The sequence below is a fragment of the Aulonocara stuartgranti genome (genome assembly GCF_965226115.1).
Source record: "Aulonocara stuartgranti genome assembly, chromosome: 12".
Lineage (NCBI taxonomy): Eukaryota > Metazoa > Chordata > Actinopteri > Cichliformes > Cichlidae > Aulonocara > Aulonocara stuartgranti.
The window spans coordinates 11689806-11709460 of NC_138948.1; the positions used below are offsets into that span (position 1 = coordinate 11689806).

A 19655-nucleotide genomic window follows, 5' to 3' on the forward strand; every position below is an offset into this window, starting at 1 on the left:
ACACAGCTGTGGCAGATGTACCGGGACAAAAAAAAAAATAAGCTGAATCCATTTTGAACAGAATTTGGAACGTTTCTTTTATTTTTAGAATTTTACTTAATTTAACATCTATTACTGATCAGTTTCACTGATTTATCCTCAAAGTTTGTGCAACAACTTTGTTTTCAGAATCAGAATACTTTATTAATCTCTAAGGAAATTATACACAATCATGTTTAATAATTTTACTGTAAGCCAGCAATTTCATTCTAATTTATAACTGTTAATGTATTTCTTTTAATAACTTCTGACTACAATGTACTACTGACTATGCATCTATTACCTTTCCCTTCTAGATCTTGTTAAATTCTACTCAGTTCTTCACTCCACATACCCCTGGCTACTGCAGAAGCACCTCCTAGTACTTCTGGTTAGACACTGACACAGACCTATGAATCTTATGTTTATGGTGAATCTTAAAATTAAATTAAGTTTGTGACAATTGATCTATCTTTATATTTTTGGTATAAAATCTTCATGATTATTATATTTCTTGTAATTGTGCTTGTTTAAGTCTAAACCAACAACTACATGATCTATGTTTTATAAATGAAAGCTACAGATGCCTTGAGATTCCAAAACATCAGTGCTGAACAAGGCAAGGAGCCTCATCATGGGAGGAGCTTAACATATGAGCTTAGCATATGAAAATTACTTAATTCTTTGCTTACCTGATCCTTCCACAGCAAAACCCATGACCACTGAGTACAACCAGAAGTCCCTAAACAGCTTCTGGAGGCGGGGCTTAGCCTCTTTGATTGGTGGAAGCCTCCTGGTCAACTATGAGTCAAAAAAGCCAGACAAGACAGATAACAATGATTGATTTAGAGCAATTATCGCTTAAATCAATAATTTTATGCAAAAAGTGAATATAAAAAAAATCCCCCAAAATACTGGTACTTCCTTTGAGTACAAAAGGTTATTACACACTGGATATTATGCATACTAAAAAAGTGTAAGGCTTACAAATAAATTAACAGCTGCAAACAATGTGTTACTGAACTACAGGAGATTTAACTGTTAGTAAAATATATTCTTAACAAGTGAGCAGAATGGTGAAGAGTTAAAGGTTTGAGTCAGTCACAGGACGTTTTGGTCTGTTTGATCTGGTTTATTTGTTCAAGAGAAGCCCACATCAAAGTTCAGTGGTGTATTCAATTCTTTGCTCTTAGTCCTACAAACAGAAGCAACAGAAGACTTTACACAGCGACTCGGTAAAGGTAAGACATTACCGTTATTATAGACAAACTGCTGTTATCATTAAAAAACTAGGTTAAATTTTTCAACAGCAAGCAAATTATTTCACATCTACAGATTTTTCAGCATCTAATTGAATCAAATCTATTTAAAGTGGTCGTGCTAAATATGCATTTCCTCTGCCTCAGCCATTAGGATGTGGGTCATCACTCTCATCTCAGCAGTCTGTCTGCTGGCTAGTCCATCTCGGGCTGGAATCAAAGATCTCAGCTCTCACTTCAGTGACCCCAAACCCGACCCCAGAGGCTTCGAAGCAGATGGCACAGTGGACATAGAGTCCCTACCCTTGGAGTACCACAAGGAAAACACTGTCACTAATGACCTATTTGATGGCTTTGAGGATGAAGATTATATTGATTTCGATAAGATCCTAGCAGCAGGCAGTGATGACTACATGTAAGTATTAGTGATTTTTTTTTTTACTAGGGTGGATTGTTTAAATATGTTTTTGTAAAAATACTTAAAGTGTATATTAACTGAAGTTAGTTTACAACATAAACACTTGTACACTTGTGATATTTTTCTTGGTAGTGTTGATGATGTAACTGTGTATACACATCACCTATGGGACACATGAACAAACCACAATAAACAGTTACTTATTATTCTACTTTTAAATGTTTAGATGATGACTCTAAGCATGTCTTTCAGTGAAGGGGATGAGGTCGATGAGATCGCCACACCAGCCCCCGACATTGACATCTTTGCCGAACCCTCTGACCCAAAGATTCGGCGTGCCAGACTTCTGCGACTGTTCCACGGTCGTTCTCGCCTTCAGCGCCTCAACATGGTGAATGGCCGCTTTGGCTTTAACCTCTATCGAAGTCTTCGAAACAACGTCAACCAAACTGACAACATCCTGCTAGCACCCGCTGGGATCTCCATTGCCATGGGGATGATGTCTTTAGGAGCGAGATCTGAAACCCATGATCAGATCTACAAAGTTCTGGGATTCGCTGAGTTTGTCAACGCCAGTCATCACTATGACAACACAACGGTGCACAAGCTATTCAGGAAGCTGACACACAGGCTCTTCAGGAGGAACTTTGGCTACACAATGCGCTCTGTAAATGACGTCTACGTCAAGAACAGCATCTCTGTGAAAGATACTTTCCGTGCAGAGACAAAGAATTACTATTTTGCAGAGCCTCAGTCAGTGGACTTCAGAGACCCTGCATTTCTGGCTAAGGCAAACCAACGCATACAAAAGCTGACCAAAGGGCTGATTCGGGAACCACTGAAGAGTGTGGACCCAAATATGGTGCTGATGCTACTCAACTACCTGTACTTCAAAGGTGAGAAAAAAAATATGACATGCTTTCAAAAGACCCCTATGATTTCAACATGGCTATTTGACTTGATTTGTTTGACTAAACAGGAACTTGGGAGCAAAAATTCCCTCAAGAAATGACTCACTATCGCAACTTCAGAGTTAATGAAAAAACAAATGTACGTGTGCCAATGATGACAAACAAGGGGAACTATCTAGCTGCTGCCGATCACGATTTAGACTGTGATATCCTACAGGTGGGTGGCCAATCTTTAACAAAAATGTTCTCCCAAACAGGGACGCGTAAACAGCACCACAAAAAGATCAAATTTCCTTTTTTCAGCTCCCATACACAGGAAACATCAGCATGCTCATCGCCTTGCCAAGGAAGCTCACTGGCATGAGGTCTTTGGAGCAGGAAATCTCTCCCACGGTTGTCAATAAGTGGCTCAAAAACATGACAAACAGGTCAGCAGCTGAGACATTCAATAATGTTTTTCAGTAGAGGATCTTTTAAAGCTACTGGTTTATGTGGAAAAGTGGGAAAAAAAGTTCAGATATTGTTGCGATTTAAAACGATTCAACTATGACAAACTTCTATGTCCCCTTCAGGACACGTGAGATTGTGCTACCTCGGTTTAAACTGGAGCAAAACTATGACTTGATTGAAAACATGAAGAAGATGGGCCTCACTGGCATGTTTGAGGAGACTGCCGATTTCTCTGGCATGACCTCTGAAAGAGTTTCCATGAACTGGGTGAGCAACACTAAATCGCTGACAAATAATCTTGATCTGTGATCCATTCAGTCACTTGGACATCTTATTAACAGCACGCAATACTTCCTTTCAAAGTAATGTACAGATTCTGATTTCTCTCTGTAGCTGAAGCACCAAGGAATCATCACTGTGAACGAAGAGGGAACAGAAGCTGCTGCTCTGACTCAGGTGGGCTTCATGCCGCTCTCCTCTCAGATTCGCTTCGTCATCGATCACCCCTTCCTCTTCCTGATCTACGAGCACCGCACGAACTGCCTTGTGTTCATGGGCCGGGTGGCCAATCCCTCCCAGAGCTAAACAAAAAGTTGTGTTGCACAGCTAAACTATTCATGACAAGCCTGCTTAGAATGACCGACTAGATTTGGTTGATTCTAGAAGTTGACATCAAGTAAAGAATTTTTCATGCGAGTATAGCCTCTAGCTGAACATTTAAAGTTCTCCCTTATATAATTCAAAGCACAGAGTGTCTCTGAATAACTCAATAAATTCTTATCAGTCTGTTAATGTTTTATCTTCTGCAATGACACTAATGTAGAAGCGTGCTCAGAAAACAGAATTATGAAAATGTTCTTACTCTAAGGCTGAAGTGAAACAGTCAATTCTGTGAATAAAGCTTAATCTTGTAAAATTACTTTTTTTTTAACAAAAGGGGGGGTGCTCTAAAAAAGAAAATTTCAACTTTACTATTTAAATATTTAATATGTTAAGACCTAAAACTATTACTATTAATGGAAAGTACTAACTAGCACACAAGTGGAGGTCTATATATACACACTAAAAAAATACAAACTGAATAGATTGTATTATAATATTACAGTAGGCGCATAATGTTTGGGGGGGCTTAAAGCAGTAGCATTCAGCATTGAACTATAACACCGATGTCTGTACTGCAACTGACTTGGTAAATATTTGTTCATACAGTTAAAACCTAACTAACTAACACTTTGTATTCCCTTGCAAGAACTCAAACATTGATGTAGCTACCTCAGCTAACCTACGTACGGGTATTTTAACACTTACAAAAAGAGCCGTTAAAGGGAAACCCCCTATAACGGCTACTCACCACAGCAATGACTGGAATGAGGACTCCAAGATTTCCAGCACTACTTGATGCCTAGGGTGATAGAGAGAGCTATTAGCATGCCATCAATGTGGCTGTTACCAATTTCCTGTGGTGTTTGGATGTTTATGTCAGGAACCACGTACCTTTAGTGCGGGGCCCTTGTCAGAGGCCCTCTCGCTGGCTCTCTTTCCTTCAAGGCCCAGTTGAACAAACAGTTCTAAAAGGTTCACCAACAGTTCGTCCACAAGCTGCTCCCCCTGCAGGTTGGCTGCAATGTTGGCAAGTGCATTTATCACTGCCAGAGAGCAGTGCCTTGATGGGGAAACAACAGCACAGATGGAGGAAAAAGTTAAACACAGCTGCAGTACATATAGCCATAAATGTAACCAAGATAAACAAGCCTGTAATAACTAATCAGGCAGAAGTATAACATAGAAGTCTAGAACTGTAAGAACAAAGAAGAAGAATTTTTAAACACTGTTGCAGCCGCTGGTCACTCGTTGAAAAATGTGAGAGCAGATGCTGACCTGTAGCCATGATCTCTGTAGTCTTTGGTGGCTGAGTAGACCACTGAACTTGCTTTCACACTGATCTGCTGGAACAGATTCCACACCTCCTGGTAGATGTATTGCTACAAACAAAGAGACAAATAAAGACATGGTTAAAAGCTGGAATGTAAGAACCAGTTTTTAATAGTGGGAGAATGACAAGATAACACGGTGCTGCTTACAAAAGTTACAATTTCCTCAACAATAAACATTAGTGGTAATAAAATGCAAAAGATCTATATCAGTTGGGCATTTTTGGTGAGATCTATTTTCAGTACTTTTTTTTTAAAATGTTGTTTGTCAGAATGAGGGCGGGCTTTTTCCAGAGCACCTGGTTACACTCCAGTGGAGTGTCATTAGTAATCTTGGAATCCTTTCTTAAAGCTTAAGTGCACTGAAGAAATAAACACCAGCTGACAAGTTTACAATAATTACGATGTGTCAGCATCTTCAGCAAAAGGAGCTCGAATTAACGCCTCTGTATTCCTCTACCACCAAATCAAGCTGCAGTTTACATCAGGGTAACCTCAATCGCCACTTCATTAGGTATACTTGTTCAACTTCCTGATAACATAAATATCTAGTCAGCCAATCACATGCCAGGAATTCAGTTAACTTAAGCATGTAGACACTGTCAAGATGGCCTGTTGACTGAGCATCAGAAAGGTGATTTAAGTGATTCAAACATGAAAAGGTTGTTAGCGCCAGACAGACTGATCTTGTTTCAGAAACTTCTGATCTACTGGGATTTTCCCCACACAGCCACCTCTAGGGTTTATCGAGAATGGTTGGGGGGGGGGGGAGAATATATCCAGTGAGCAGCATTGCTCTGGGTGAAAATGTTTTATTCATGCCTGTGGTCAAAGGGGAATGGCCGGACTATTTTGAGCTGACAGGAAGGCAACAGTAATTCAAATAACCACTCTTCACCAACCAACGTATGCTGGAGACATTAAACCAGCACATTAAACCTTGAAGTAGGTGAGCTAAAACAGTAGAAGACCGCACAAGGTGCCATTTCTGTCAGTCACAAAGAGGACACTGAGGCTATAATTGGCACAGGCTAACTAAAGTTGGATACCAGAAGACTAGAAAAATGTTTCCTGATCTAAGGAGTCTCAGTTTCTGTTGTGATATTTGGATGATGTGATCAGAATATGGCACAAACAAAATGAAAGCTTCAGATCCTTCAGTCAGACTGGTGGTGGTGATGGCTTGTATCATAGATGTGCAGCCAACTAATCTTTTAATGGGTCAAAATCTCTGAGTAATGTTTTAAGCACCTTCTTGTATCTTTGCCACAAATAATTAAAGGCAGTTTTGAAGGTAAAAGGGGGACTAACCTGGTACTAGCATGGTGAACCTAATGAACGGGCTGATGAGTTTATATGTACTACACATTTTGTAGGCATTTAAGAGCGTGGGACCAAATATTATGTAAACAGCTCAGTAGCCCATCAAATAATAAGTATGGTCACAATCTCCTTTTCTGTCTGTGGTGTTGAATAAAGCCAAGTAAAGTGTCAAAAGTTGAATATTATAAAGCTGCAAAACAATCTTTGATCTTTTATGTAGAAATATTTACAGCTTAATCATTTTATCCTGACAGACATTGATTTGATATTTTGTGATAATTAGTATATGAATTCCTGAGTTGTCAGTCTTATGTTTAGTCCAAGTGTAAGGTTTGTGCCAATCTTAAAGGAATTCCCTCAAAGCGTTCCTGAGGTATAAATATGAAGGACAGGATGACATCAGGATAGACATACCAACCAAAAACATGTCCAACACCACCGCTGTCGTGGGTTGGCGTAGCAGCACAAAAAGGGTTACTTTTGTTAGTATTTATACTTTTGGTATATTTAAGCAATAGCAATTACCAGAAGCTAGCAGTATTGTTAGGGAACATAGATTTTGTTAGGGCAAGCAGTTCACCTATGGTTTAATTTGTTAGATAATTATTTACTCCTTTCCCTATATGCCCTGTCCACCATGAAGACATCTAAAAATTGGGAGCAAGTTTCTCTGCAATGTCTACATACATTTCCTGTAATGACCATACAGCCAAGCTGGTCTATGATGAGCACATCCAGCTGTGAAGGAGGCTGGCAGAACTTTTGCTGAAGGATCTGAAGAATGTGCTCCATGACTTTCGGAGTGTCTCTCAGAGCTACTGCAATGTGGCCAAGTGCTCGAATGGTGTGATCTGGAATTAGATGGGCATCCCTGGAAGAAATTAGATTATTTATTTTTAAAGCAGTTCATCAGGGTATCTGTGTCAAGGACTTGGATATCACTTGGGTGATTCTAAAGCCTAAAGTATTTTGTTTTTACTAGAAATGTTGCTCACTTGTCATTCTCCTGTGAAATGTATAGACGGTTTGAAAGACTAGCCAAGAAAGCCTCGACTATGACATTGTCCATTGTCAAACCAGCTTTCAGACATCTGAGAGAGAAAAGGACAAAAATGTAAAAACAGAAAGTTAAAAAAAAAACAGTTGAATTATTTTTTAAATCTCAGAGGAGCAGTGCTAGGTGTGTTTGTATCCAACCTGCAGATGTTGTCAATGGAAATATCTCTGAGCTGTTCGTACATGGAAGGCTGGTCTTTCCTGTTTGACAGTAAGTTGAAGGTGGACTGAGAGTGCTCATTGGTCACATTTATCCTAATTTCTCCTGTGCCTGAAAGAAGTGTATCAGCAGCACAAACACATAAATATTAGCGCAAACAGAATACAAGTTATAACACTATGCAAAACCAAGCCAAGTGTAAAATCTAAAGAGCGCATTTTGTAATTTATAAATTAAATGACTTGTCTATAAAAACACAGCACTCTGTGGTCAGGCAAAAATCTATACCCTGAATTACATTTACAACTGTTCTGAGTCTGTAGCCACTCATCAATGAACATGTCTAGGCACGACAGGCGCTGTTAACAATGACATTGTTATTGATGCATATTTGTCATTGTGCTCTTAGCAATATGACTCATTGATCTTTGCACCAACTGTGCTGTTCTTTGAATAAGATAGATGTGTGCTGGATGCTGTTTTCAAAGTGGCAATTGAAATATTAATTTCACTGTACTTTCACGCAGAAGTTGCAGGTTTACCGCAGCACAGTCATAGGAAACTTTGGTGCTATTAACCCGTGTTCAACTTAGAAAACGTCCTTTCTGTGTGAAGACTTGGAAGAGACTATGCTCTTTAAATTAAACTATATATATTTGCTGTGAAAAAAAATCCTAATTATGCTTCATGGTGTTTTTAGAGCAAAATTCTTATGAGGATAGGAGTTTTGAGTCTTAGCTCAGACGTGGATTTGAAGAAACCATTTTACACAGTAAGCACCTGTGTTGTACTGGCTGTGGTACTTGTAGAGTTTTATAAGAACAGGAGAAGGAACCACCAGGAAATCCTTGAGAGAGGTTGTGGCAGAGTGAGCAACTACTGGAAACCTTTCACACAGGCGACCCAGGCCCTGAAATGAAGTAGAAGACAGTCATAAAACCATTAAACCAATGCCCAGCACAGAAACAAAATGTCCAGAACCTTCTGTAACACTGTACTTTTCTACATTTGTATTAATATTATTATACCTGTAGGCAACAGATGAGCAGAGGCATATGAGCAATGATGACTTTACTGGAGGTTTTTGACTGCAGTTTCTCTGACAGTTTGGTACACAAATTCTCAGCTCCTGAAGAAAAAAAATATAACAGCATCAGCACCAGCAAACACATCCAGATCCCTCTGATTATGATGTCTGAATACACACTGTTCACTTTCTGCTGCAATCCATTACCTTGCTCATCTTTAACGGCCCACACCATAAGGTCCACGCATGCAGCGTTGGCTTGGCAACGAAGCTTGAGAGGGCTTTGTTCCCCTGGCAGCCCTCCAGTGTCATGAAGAACCCTCTGCAGCTCCGACTGACTGCTGCTAAACTGTTCCAGTACAAAATCGTGCACTTCCCGCACAAACGTTGGCTGCAGAGCTTTAAAAACATAAAGAGAGAATGAGTATTTGTAAAATAGTGTTCAGTACAAAATTGGCTGGCAAACAGAACAATAGCAACGGCAGGGCTGCCTGCTGTCAATGCATAATAAATACGCTCTCTTTGTTGTTTTACCTTTCATGTAATATAGTGTGTCCCGCAGCATTTTGAACACACACACATAGAGAGGGTCACTGAAGGTTTTGTAATAGAGGTTGATTCCAGGATTACACTTAACAACAAACAGAGGAGACATTGACAGAACAGATTACTTAACTGATAAGATCCTGTGTCTAACTTTGAATTTACCATTTACAATTCTGCACCGACAACGGTCATATGCTTACCTCTATGACTTCTGTCATTGTGGCATCCAGAGTTTTCAAAAAGGACTCGGACACAAACTTCTTCACCTGCAAGCCAACATTGCACACAACTACTGTAAAGGCTCAAGATACATATACTGGATAAGAAGCAAAAGTAAAAGATTTAAAGGGTTGTAAGCGGTGTACGGGTAGTAGGCTACTGCACCATGGCAAGGAGCTGTCGGAGCAGATCCACAGGCACCTCCACCTCATTTTCTCCTTCCCCCAGGAAGAGTGGAGATACCGAGAAACTGGAGCTGACTGTAGAGAAATAGTAGTCAGGGTCGACTGTGTTGCTGTCTGGAAAATAGGCACCTGAAATCAGTGGGAGCAGAAGAATTATTAACAAAAACAAGTAGGATGAAATATGACTGTTTCCATTAGATCTCAGTGGGTACTATTTCAATAATATAGAATTAGTTCACTTTGGAAAATAAGGGTTTTTTTGTTGCACATTATTCTACTGAATCTACATTCCATAGCAACAATTAAACCTTTCTGTGTAACAGATTATGGCTTGTAATACTGCAGATTATAAGTGTAGAATTACTGAAATAAAACACTTTTTGAGTCTGTCCCAGACAGTTTACAAAAAACACATTCCCTGAGTTTGGAATGCAACATAGTTAACAGGAAATCTGTGGAAATACAGCAAATGTTACAAAACTCTTAATCTGACCACAAACAACGAATGAATTGGCATTTCCAAAATTATAGAGTAATACAGGATTGGAAATACTACTTCAGGCATAAAGCAATTAAAGGCCAATCTGGCATAACGTAGCAGCTATAAAACTCGGCATGAACCCAAACAAAAAAAGGCTAACTACAGTTACAATGTTTTTATAGTCTGGCTTATTACAAAGTTACAATATGGGGGATATTGCAGTTCACCCTAACAAACCTAAAAAAAAGTGCCCAGTTGTTACATAATGTTGACAGCTGATAATAATAAGCTGAGCTGAATTGCCAGACTAAACTAAAAACTAAGACACAAATATTTTTAAAGTAACTTCTGTTTCTTCAGTTTTACCTTCCAAGTAATGTGGACTAGGAGTTGTAGGAGAGCAGGGTGAGTGGCCTCCTGGATCTGTACTGATCTGTTTGAAAGCACATTACACAACTTTAATGGGTAACGAAACATACCACCATTATCACTGAATAATATGAATTAACAAAGCAAATAAAACTATGATTGCTCTGGATTGTCCCCTAATTATCCTGAACAAGCAAAACACGTCTGGAATCCGGCAACATGTACCGACCTGTGCAGATGAATCTAGGTTGGTCCCGGTGCGTCTGCGCAGAGTATCACTCTGGCACACTGTAAGAAGTGAGGACGGCAGAATAGAACGAAAGTCATTGAAGGATCTGCGCCGTACACCCTCTGTTTCCTCTGTAACGCATCGTGCCTGCGGAGAATCTTTGGGGAACAACTTGGATAACAGAGCTTCATCTGTGTGGCTGTAGCGGCCAAATGCCCGAGTCATGCCAAGCAGGCTGGGAACAATATACTTGCACAGGAAGACTGCAGACAAAAAAGAGCAGCGTTAAGGTTCTTTTTTTGTTTTAAAAGCTAAAGTCAGAATGTTTGTTGCATTTCTATCTATACCTTTGTCATGATTATCCGGTGTTTGGCACATATCCTGTAACGCCTGCATGACCTCCATTATAGTGTTCAAGATCTATAGTGAAAACAGTGCAAAAACAGTGAGTTAGCACTTAAATGCAATGCACCCCAACCCTGTGAATAATATAACGATTTATCACCACTTTTTAAACAGACCTCTTGTCTTGAGTCTGGATCCTTCTGAGCCACATCTGACAGAAGAGTCACTAGACAGAAGCTGAAGTTGTCTGCTACGGGGAGAAATTCTGAGGAGCAGAAAGTTACACAGACACAGTTGAATTGAATGCCTCATAAGGTTGAACAAAAGAAAAGAAATAATGATAAGCAGATTTGCCAAAAATGTAAACATCAAAATTAGAGCAACAGAGCGTTATGCTGAACAGAAACAGCAGTTCACAATATGCAATTCAAGTATAAATTAACCCATCTGTCTAGTGTAATATATCTCAACACAGTACAATTAATTAATAAGAATTGCTAGAAATTCTACTGCCACAAGTAAAAGGAGTCTATTGTAAAACTAAAAGCTTCACTATAAGAGGATTCTTCTTACCCTTTCCTTTCTTTCCTGAGCTTTCCTCGATCCATTGGACCCGTGGCAGCCCTCTCAGTAGGCTCAGCAAGTAAGAAACAAGTATGTCTTTGTGCTGCAGGAGTAAAACAAATCATTACACACCACAAACAAGTGCACTCTGCAGCATAAAATCAGCACTTTTGCATGCCTGACAAGCACTGACGGATCAAAACAACGAGGTTATCTCACACAAGAAAATCTGGGTCAAAGAAAGTGTATCACAGCTTTAAAAATAAAAGTAAGGCATCCAGCACTATGCTGTCAAACAGAAGGGAAGCTTTCCCAACTGTGTCTAAGTGTGATGAGGTTAGAGGCTTACACGGCTAACTGCATGTCTAATCGCCAGATTAATCAGATTATGAGAATAAGCTTATCACAGGGATACATGTAGTCAGAGGAGAGCACAGGAGCAAACGTGGACTAATAGTTCTAATACAATATTACCATTGCTATACCTGTGAAACAGAGTTTGATAAGCAGTTAGGAAAATAGAAAATTAGTATTTTGTCAATATGCAATGCCAATACTTCACTATCTAATGAACTAAACTATGAAATCTTAAATCCACTGTATTACCAGAACAGCTTGAAGCGAAATGAAAACTGCTCAGCTTTTTACTGACATCCACCCACCTGTAAGCCAGATTCCACCAAAAACACAGCCAATGCAATAACAGCATCTCTGCGACGCACATCCAGAGTGAACACACCACGGACTTCCACTGGACACATACATTGCAGCTTCTGAACCTAAAAGGCCAAAAATAAATATTAAAGTAACAGTCCAGGCTGCTAATATTCACACATCAAGCTGATTTATCTCACTTGACAGCCCAGTGTGTTTGTGTCACACAGCATATGAAAACATAACACTACAGGATTAGACAATATGTCAAGTGTTAAAACCTGTTTGTATACTGAAAAACAAGCATGTGTTACCATCCATAAGTCAAAATTTTGGGGTTATTTTCTCAAGTATTAGCCTTAATGACTTGAAATTTCAAGTTATTTTCTAATACGTATAACTTACTAAGGAAAAGTTTTGAGATACCAAAAATTTAAAATTTTAGATAATTACCAAAGATTTGGACTTACAGATGGCAAAATACTTTTTTTCAGTGGCGGAAGCAAACTTCCAGATGTTTCAGAGTGAGTGTGTGGTTCAATGAGAGTAATATTTGTTAGTCTTACACTGTTCAATTAAGTTCTACTACACTAATAGAGAGAAATCCCCAACAATCAGACAACCCTCCTATGAGCAAGCAAAAGTAGCAAGGAAAAACTCCCTTTCAACAAAAATAAACCTCAAGAAGAACCAGACTCTGGGAAGGGCAGCCATCTGCCAAGACAGCTTGGGGTGGGGAGTGGGAAACAGGACAAAAGACACTGTGAAGGAGAGCCAGATATTAATAATAGCTAAGGGTTAAAAGTAAAGGGAGATATAAACACAGGGAAAGTGAAAAGAAGAAGAAGAAGAAGAAGAAACAGTGCATCACGAGAAGCCTCCATCACCTTACCCTATTGCAACTAAGGGATGGCTCAGGGTCACCTGATCATCTACCGGAAGACATCTGGAATCTGTACACTTCTATGCACACTGTATAACCCAGCAAGCAAGCAAGATACAAGCATTTATGATATCTGATAAAGTGCCAGGCAGTTTCCTCCCTACAGCTCAAACACACAGTGGAACTGGGCATTACATAACATAACCCATGATAAAGTTACAACTCTTGGTGACAGCTTTTTGATAATGGCTTCATTTGTTCCCTTCTAACCCTTTACTTTCATTTACAAAATTTACCCATTGTTTTTTTGTTTTTCAAAATTAAAAACCTTTCCTATATTGGTAAGACCCAACTATCAATCTGCAACAGGTTTCCAACTATATAACACATGTAGGCGGATTTTGGTAGCAGTAAAGACAAACAGAGCAGCCTGTGAATGAACTCCTGTCTCAAAGATTTCTCTGTAAACCTGTTTGACTGCAGTGCCGATCAAGCTTGACCGCTCTGTCCGTCCGATGCAGTAACAGGCACCACACAGCGACGCCACTTTCCTCTGCACTGCCCACTTTTCTGATTCAGTGTTTTGGAGACCACTGCTCGCGTTTTAGAGATTTCTAACCACGGAGACTCGCACACAAGCATACGAGCATAACTGTTAAATGTTAGCTTGGTTGTCATGTCGTTGATCAAAATAAGCCACCGCCTGTGCGGAAGCGCAGCTACACCCTGAACAACCCTGCCACTGCTTCTAATTACTAACATGGTTAATTATTGCGTGTTTTGGAGCTCACGCTTGTTTTCTCACCTTTTCGACCGGTGCGGGGCGGTGAGCGGCTAAAGAGCGGGCCAGCGACAGGACTGTGTTAAAATAAAACCCCCTCGTACCACCTCCCATTACGGACATGTTTACCCCTACATTAAACCAGCGCAATTCATCGCTGAGAGGAAACAAGCGAGCGGGGCTGCCTGGGAGAGCCGCAGTACGGCAACTCAGCAGGGACATTTCTAACAGGGGCTCTTCGTTACCGCAGCAACTCACTCACAAAGGGCTTGAAATAGATCAAATTAAGCAAATGTATGGATTGTAGTTTTATTATTTACATTACAACCTGCGTGGGTTTTTATCAGTGAGTAACCCCAATATCGCCCTGGTGTGCGTTTCCTTTACGCAAGATCAGCTGTCGCGAAAGTGTGTGTGCAACGTCATCAAACGTGATAGGAAGAGTTCAGTCAGCTGATAGAGCAACAACATCGTCTGCCGCGGCTCCTGTGGTCAAAGGTTTGTCTGTTAAGTTAATCGTTACTGTGTCTTTTTTTATTATTTTACACTTTTAGACAGCATTTGTTCAATAAGAGAAAACTGCCTGTGGTGACTCTTGCGGATGTGGTCGTTTAGTTGACTGGCAGTTAAGCTAACGGTTGACTAGCAGACCAACACCCCGGCGATACATCAAACATTTCTTGACTTGCAATACTGTTTTATTTTTCTCCTCTTAATATAACACAGCAGGTATTGTTGCAGATGATTAATGTGAAATACGTTGACAAACCTAACTCTTGCTCGAATTACTTGTTGGACAACGTTGAAGTTAGCCGAAGCTAACACGCTGGAGCTTTCGTAATCGCACGAGTTCAGACAAGTTTCGAAATGAACAATTAACCTTCTTTTATCAACAAAAACGTACTGTTTTAATAAAACTAATTATTATCTAAATAGCAGATGTATTATGTTACGCATCGTTTAATTATTCAGCTATCCGATCCCAAAATATAATAAATAACGTTTCTTCCCGACGAGGTGCGATCTATCTATCGATCTATCCATTTTCCTCCGCCTATTCAGTTCATGGAATTCAACATGTTGTGCCAAAGAGTCTCCTATGTGTTAGCTCTGCATTTCTCCCTATGACTCCTGAGATGGGTTCCAGTCCACCGTATGACCCTGAATTGGATAACCAGAAGAAAATAGATGGAATGGCTAGATGTGTGTGCAGCTGATCTGCAGATGCCTGTCCTTAACTGAGCCTGGTTCTGCCGGAGGTCTCTTCCAGTAAAAATTGAGGGCAGGGGAGGGGAGGGGATCTCCTTTGGGTTATCTCTCTACTATTATAGGCTTTACCTTGCAATCCAAAGCACCTTGAGACAACTGTTGCTTTTGCGAATTTAGTTGAAGTCAAGATAAATAACACTCAGACTGTTTGAAGGATTTAATCAGTGAATAAGTGAACTTAAAAGATTATCAAGTTTTGGGAGACAATGTTTAAGAGGTGTAGTTGAGATGGTTTTGATATATGTGCAGAGGAGGGATATTAGATTCATTGGACAAAGCATGTTAAAGATGAAGCTGCCAGGCAAGAGGAAAAACAAGAAGACCATAGAGAAGATTCATAGATACAGCGAAGGAGGACATGCAGAGGGTTGGTGTGGCAGAAGAGGATGCCAGGGAGAGGGTCAGATTGTGGCAGATAATCTGTTTAGGGAACCCCTAAAGGGAGCAGCTGAAAAAAGCCAAAGATCATCAAGACTGGAACCAAATATATTATCTTTTATTAACCTGTTTATAGTTTGATTGTGTTCCAAGAAGTTGTTCCAGTTTTAAGCAATGTAAAATCCATTATTTACAGGTAACAAAAACTCCTTGTTGTGAAGAAAAGCTCATTCTTAAACTGCATGTAACTTGATGCTTGATGCTTATAGTCCTTTAGCTAAAATTACCAAAACATTTGTTTCTGCTCCACAGATGGCCTACCCTAAATCCCACAACCCGTTTGCAGATGATGATGATGAGGAGGATTTCAAGCCTAAAAGTAGGGGGTTTGATGACGAGCCAAGTGACAGTGGGTTGAGTGAAGCAGAGAGGAGGCAGAGATGCCTCCAGCAGGAAGTGATGCGTACAGCGCAGTCTGCTGTGGATAGCAGTTACCGCTCACTTGGCCTCATCTATGAATCGGAGAAGATGGGTGTGGAAACTGCAGAGGTATCTTAAATGAATAAGGTTCACACTACTATACAAAGAATTGACACTGTCTGTGAAAAGGTCATAGTCAACAAAGAGTTATTTTTAAAGGCCCCGTCTTCCCATACCTCATCCTGAATTAGTCTCTTCTTGTCTGCAGGAGCTGATGCGACAGGGTGAGGCTATAAAGAGGGCAGACAAGATGCTGGATAACATGGATCAAGACCTGAAGACCAGTCAAAGGCACATTAACAGTATTAAGAGTGTGTGGGGCGGCCTTGTCAATTATTTTAAGGGAACGCCAGAGACAAAGCCACCACCTGAGCAGCCAAAGGCCTACAAGGCCAGTGAAGGGTAAGTTTGTTTTTATTCTCTGTGTCAGTGAGGTGTGGTAGCATCATCCAGTTTCATTTCTGCATGTTTGAACTCCTAAACAAATCAAGGAGTTCTGTGATTTAGAGGACTTTCAATATATTAAAGATTGATATGCTGTTATGTGTAGGGACAAGTTATCATATTTTACAACAAAGCATGAAAACAGTTACTCTGAATTTGTGTTAAAGTAATGTTCACTTCTTTTAGAAGTTCAGGTAATTCATTTTTATTTTTTACTTTCATGCGTACAACTTGTTATTGACCGTCTCTCCCAAAATGTTTGAACAATTCTTATCTGACTTTCTCAGATTACAGACTGCCTTGTCCAGCAGCAGAGAAAATGAAGATAAGTACCAAGCTAGCCACCCCAACCTAAGAAAACTGGATACAGGAGGTAAGTGCTGGAACAAGAACCTCAGCATTACGGTATCTTCCCACCACTTACTGGCTCTCACTATTTCTTACTTCATTGTTTTAGGATTTGGAGCTACTGCATCAATAGATGATGGCTCATCTCAACAGAATGGATACCCTAAGAACAGATACCTGAAGGAGGCTCACCACACTCTTGACAAAAATTTGGGTAGGGAAATTCTGCACTTATTTAGTTACATACCACGTTTTTTATATAAAGTTTGTCTGCTGTAATTGAACTGATGTCTTTTGTGAATGTCTTAGATGAGATGTGTGTAGGCTTGGGTAGACTGAAGAATCTTGGGCTTGGTCTGCAGTCTGAAATTGATGCTCAGGACGACTCCATTGATGCTCTGCTAAATAAAGTGGACAAAATGGATACAAAGATCCACAACACAAACCAACAGATGAAAAAACTGTAATAAACACTTGGATTCAACTCAAGGAAACCAAAACTGACTGCAGATCATCCTCTCACCTGGGCCTTCATCTTTTTTTCTCCACCTCCTTCTTTTAAAGGAAAGACTATTCACTGCTTGTTTTGGATGTCACTGTCTGTCTCTTTCTGCACTGGAGTTGTTTATTTTCTCTGTTAAGTTTCTCTCAAACTCTATCTGAATGTATGTAGTTGAACTTTCATTGATTCCATTCTGTTTTTATTGATCACCTTAGGTGTTTAATTGGCTGTTGGTTTGCTCATCATTCGTGCTGAACAAACAAATTCTGTTACAAATGAGGAAATTAATTTTAATGATTAAATATTCACTTAAAGGAGAGTAACTGGATCATTTTTTTGTGTGACATTCATATGTCAGTGTAACTGTGATTCCTAGGCCTGCCACGCCACAATTATATTAAAAAAAAAAAAAAAATACAAGCAAGCAGCTAGCCTAGCTCAAGTCACATTTGCCTTATGTGTAATTTGTATGTACAGTAGACTAGCTTTTGAAGCTGTGCCAAGTCCATGTCACCACTGGCACCGCTCACCATGTGAAGCTTCCCTCTGACATTTCTGAAATTTGTTTTTGAAGTTTATTCTTGTTTTTGAAGGATTTGATTAGCCTTATATAAATCCTGTGTATTTATGGTTATTCATTGAATGCTGCATTATTGGACAAATAATGTGAACAAGCTCATGTTAATATAAAAACTGTCACAGAAGGAATATAGCCCTTATACTACTTATTGTTGTATCTTCCATTTCTGACTAAAAGAACCACTTTTTTAAAGTAAAACACAACGCTATTCTACTAAGATGATTAAAAATATGGTTTTATGGTTATAATGTCTTATTTTTGCCATGTTTATCATTTGTTGTAATCAAGTCTGCATAGCCAATAAAGCGTATAGAACAAGTCTGAGATGTCCTGTACATTGTTTGTTACAAGTGAAGCAGGAAGCCCAAAGCACCACAGAGGGGCGCCACATTCCCAGGAATTAATTTCTCTAGATTTTTGGGTAGTATGTGTCTTACTTTTGCATGGGCTGATAGCAAGAGAGAGATTTGGTTTGTTTTTTTGTTTTTCAGATCAAAGAAAGGATTTTGTTAGGAATTTACATACAATTCACAAATATAGTTATTTGTTTCCATTTTCCTAATTTTGTCATTTGAGGATGTGTGAGAGTTTGTTGTATGGCTGTGTACCACTTGTGTCGTGCTCAGCCGTCTATTCATTATCATTCCTCTGTGTTAGACCAGCTGCTCCTACAGAGGCACCAAGCATTTATTAGGATAACTACTAATTACAGTACATGCATCCTGAAACCACATGCAGGCTATATACAAAGAAACAGAGGTACCAGCTACCCAAGGGCCCCAAGCTGACACTCTGCACACATGTAGTGCACACATACAAACCAGTAAACAAAGCAAATGGAAGTGCTGGGTAAATGTGGCATCATTAGCACAAGACATGGGGAAGAAATCAAGAAACAAGGCAAGGAAAACACTATGAAACTTTGCAATTAAATGGAATAAATATTTTTGCATGTGCAGGATGAAATGTTGAAACAAAGTTTTATTATCATCAGGGCAATGTCAAATGTGAAGTTAAGATGGTCGTGCAGTAGCAGAAGAAGGGGCCTCAGGCCAAGTCCAGCGATGCCACCAGTAAACGGAAGTCACCTTTGGGTTCTTTCCCTTTACGCCCTACGCTGGGGCCAGGAGGGCTTTGAACAGCTGTCTTGTCAAAAGTAAACAGTGGCCATGCTGTGACAAAAGCCACCAGTGCTGGAATGCCCCCCTTTTCAGTGGCTGTAATCCCAGAACACACTGCTGTCGGAGCCCATCAGGCACCGGGCCAGAGATGGGCCTTCCTGCCCTTTGCAAAGCAGGTTAGCAGCAGTGGCAGAGCAGCACAGGGGATGCACTGGTCAGGCAGACAGCACTGTTGTAGTACGAGAAAATAAAGAGTTGTGCTGACGAAGGGGAGTTTAGTAGTGAGCTAGGATGAGGAATCAGGGAGGAGAGCAGAGAAAGGGGGAGGAAGGCTGGAGAGATTGATGGAGGAGGTGAAGTTCAAGTACTTCTGACATGAAGTAGCCATGCACTAGTTTTTTTAAGGAATCGATGTGTTGGAGTCTGGTTGTTTCACATCATTGAGAGCCAAACCAGCCTGAGCTTTTGTACATAAAGATTTACCTGTACATATGATGGCACTCATAATATTGGTCATGTTATGAGCATTCACCCTTGTAACAGTGCTAATTCATGCTTAGGTGGAGGCTGGAGCCTATCTGAGCTTCTACAGCATAACAGGTCTATCACAGGACCTAACATGCATGTCTGGGGACTAGGAGGAAGTCAGAGTAACTGGACAAAATCCATGCAAGCAAAGGGAGACCAAGCAAACTCCACACAGAGGAAATGGTTACAAATAAAG

At 40.0% G+C, this 19655-nt stretch overlaps 3 protein-coding genes across 4 annotated transcripts in view; 2 read left to right on the plus strand and 1 right to left on the minus strand.

The window, feature by feature from the left end:
• Positions 1-14135, minus strand: part of pi4kab (phosphatidylinositol 4-kinase, catalytic, alpha b) — a 29755-nt gene extending 15620 nt beyond the window's left edge. For both annotated transcript variants that reach the window (XM_082553424.1, XM_082553423.1), the window contains exons 1-20: positions 13834-14135; positions 12154-12270; positions 11501-11594; positions 11104-11192; positions 10930-11002; positions 10583-10845; positions 10351-10417; positions 9484-9632; positions 9300-9365; positions 9088-9184; positions 8761-8952; positions 8555-8655; positions 8307-8436; positions 7508-7637; positions 7306-7401; positions 6998-7181; positions 4935-5038; positions 4551-4719; positions 4408-4458; positions 711-819 (exon numbers count right to left, since the gene is read on the minus strand). In XM_082553424.1, the coding sequence (XP_082409550.1) occupies positions 711-819; positions 4408-4458; positions 4551-4719; positions 4935-5038; positions 6998-7181; positions 7306-7401; positions 7508-7637; positions 8307-8436; positions 8555-8655; positions 8761-8952; positions 9088-9184; positions 9300-9365; positions 9484-9632; positions 10351-10417; positions 10583-10845; positions 10930-11002; positions 11104-11192; positions 11501-11594; positions 12154-12270; positions 13834-14031 (2479 nt within the window). In that variant the 5' untranslated portion in view covers positions 14032-14135. The remainder of the gene's footprint in view (positions 1-710; positions 820-4407; positions 4459-4550; positions 4720-4934; positions 5039-6997; positions 7182-7305; positions 7402-7507; positions 7638-8306; positions 8437-8554; positions 8656-8760; positions 8953-9087; positions 9185-9299; positions 9366-9483; positions 9633-10350; positions 10418-10582; positions 10846-10929; positions 11003-11103; positions 11193-11500; positions 11595-12153; positions 12271-13833) is intronic.
• Positions 1204-3918, plus strand: serpind1 (serpin peptidase inhibitor, clade D (heparin cofactor), member 1). The gene is made up of 7 exons (XM_082553917.1): positions 1204-1259; positions 1425-1692; positions 1948-2591; positions 2675-2823; positions 2910-3034; positions 3179-3323; positions 3450-3918. The coding sequence occupies exons 2-7, from the start codon at positions 1433-1435 to the stop codon at positions 3639-3641; spliced, it is 1515 nt and encodes a 504-aa protein (XP_082410043.1). The 5' UTR covers positions 1204-1259; positions 1425-1432; the 3' UTR covers positions 3642-3918.
• Positions 14136-14210: 75 nt separating the features above from the next.
• snap29 (synaptosome associated protein 29) lies at positions 14211-18129 on the plus strand. The gene is made up of 6 exons (XM_082553428.1): positions 14211-14307; positions 15769-16005; positions 16145-16338; positions 16668-16753; positions 16838-16942; positions 17038-18129. The coding sequence occupies exons 2-6, from the start codon at positions 15769-15771 to the stop codon at positions 17193-17195; spliced, it is 780 nt and encodes a 259-aa protein (XP_082409554.1). The 5' UTR covers positions 14211-14307; the 3' UTR covers positions 17196-18129.
• The last annotated feature ends 1526 nt before the right edge of the window (positions 18130-19655 follow it).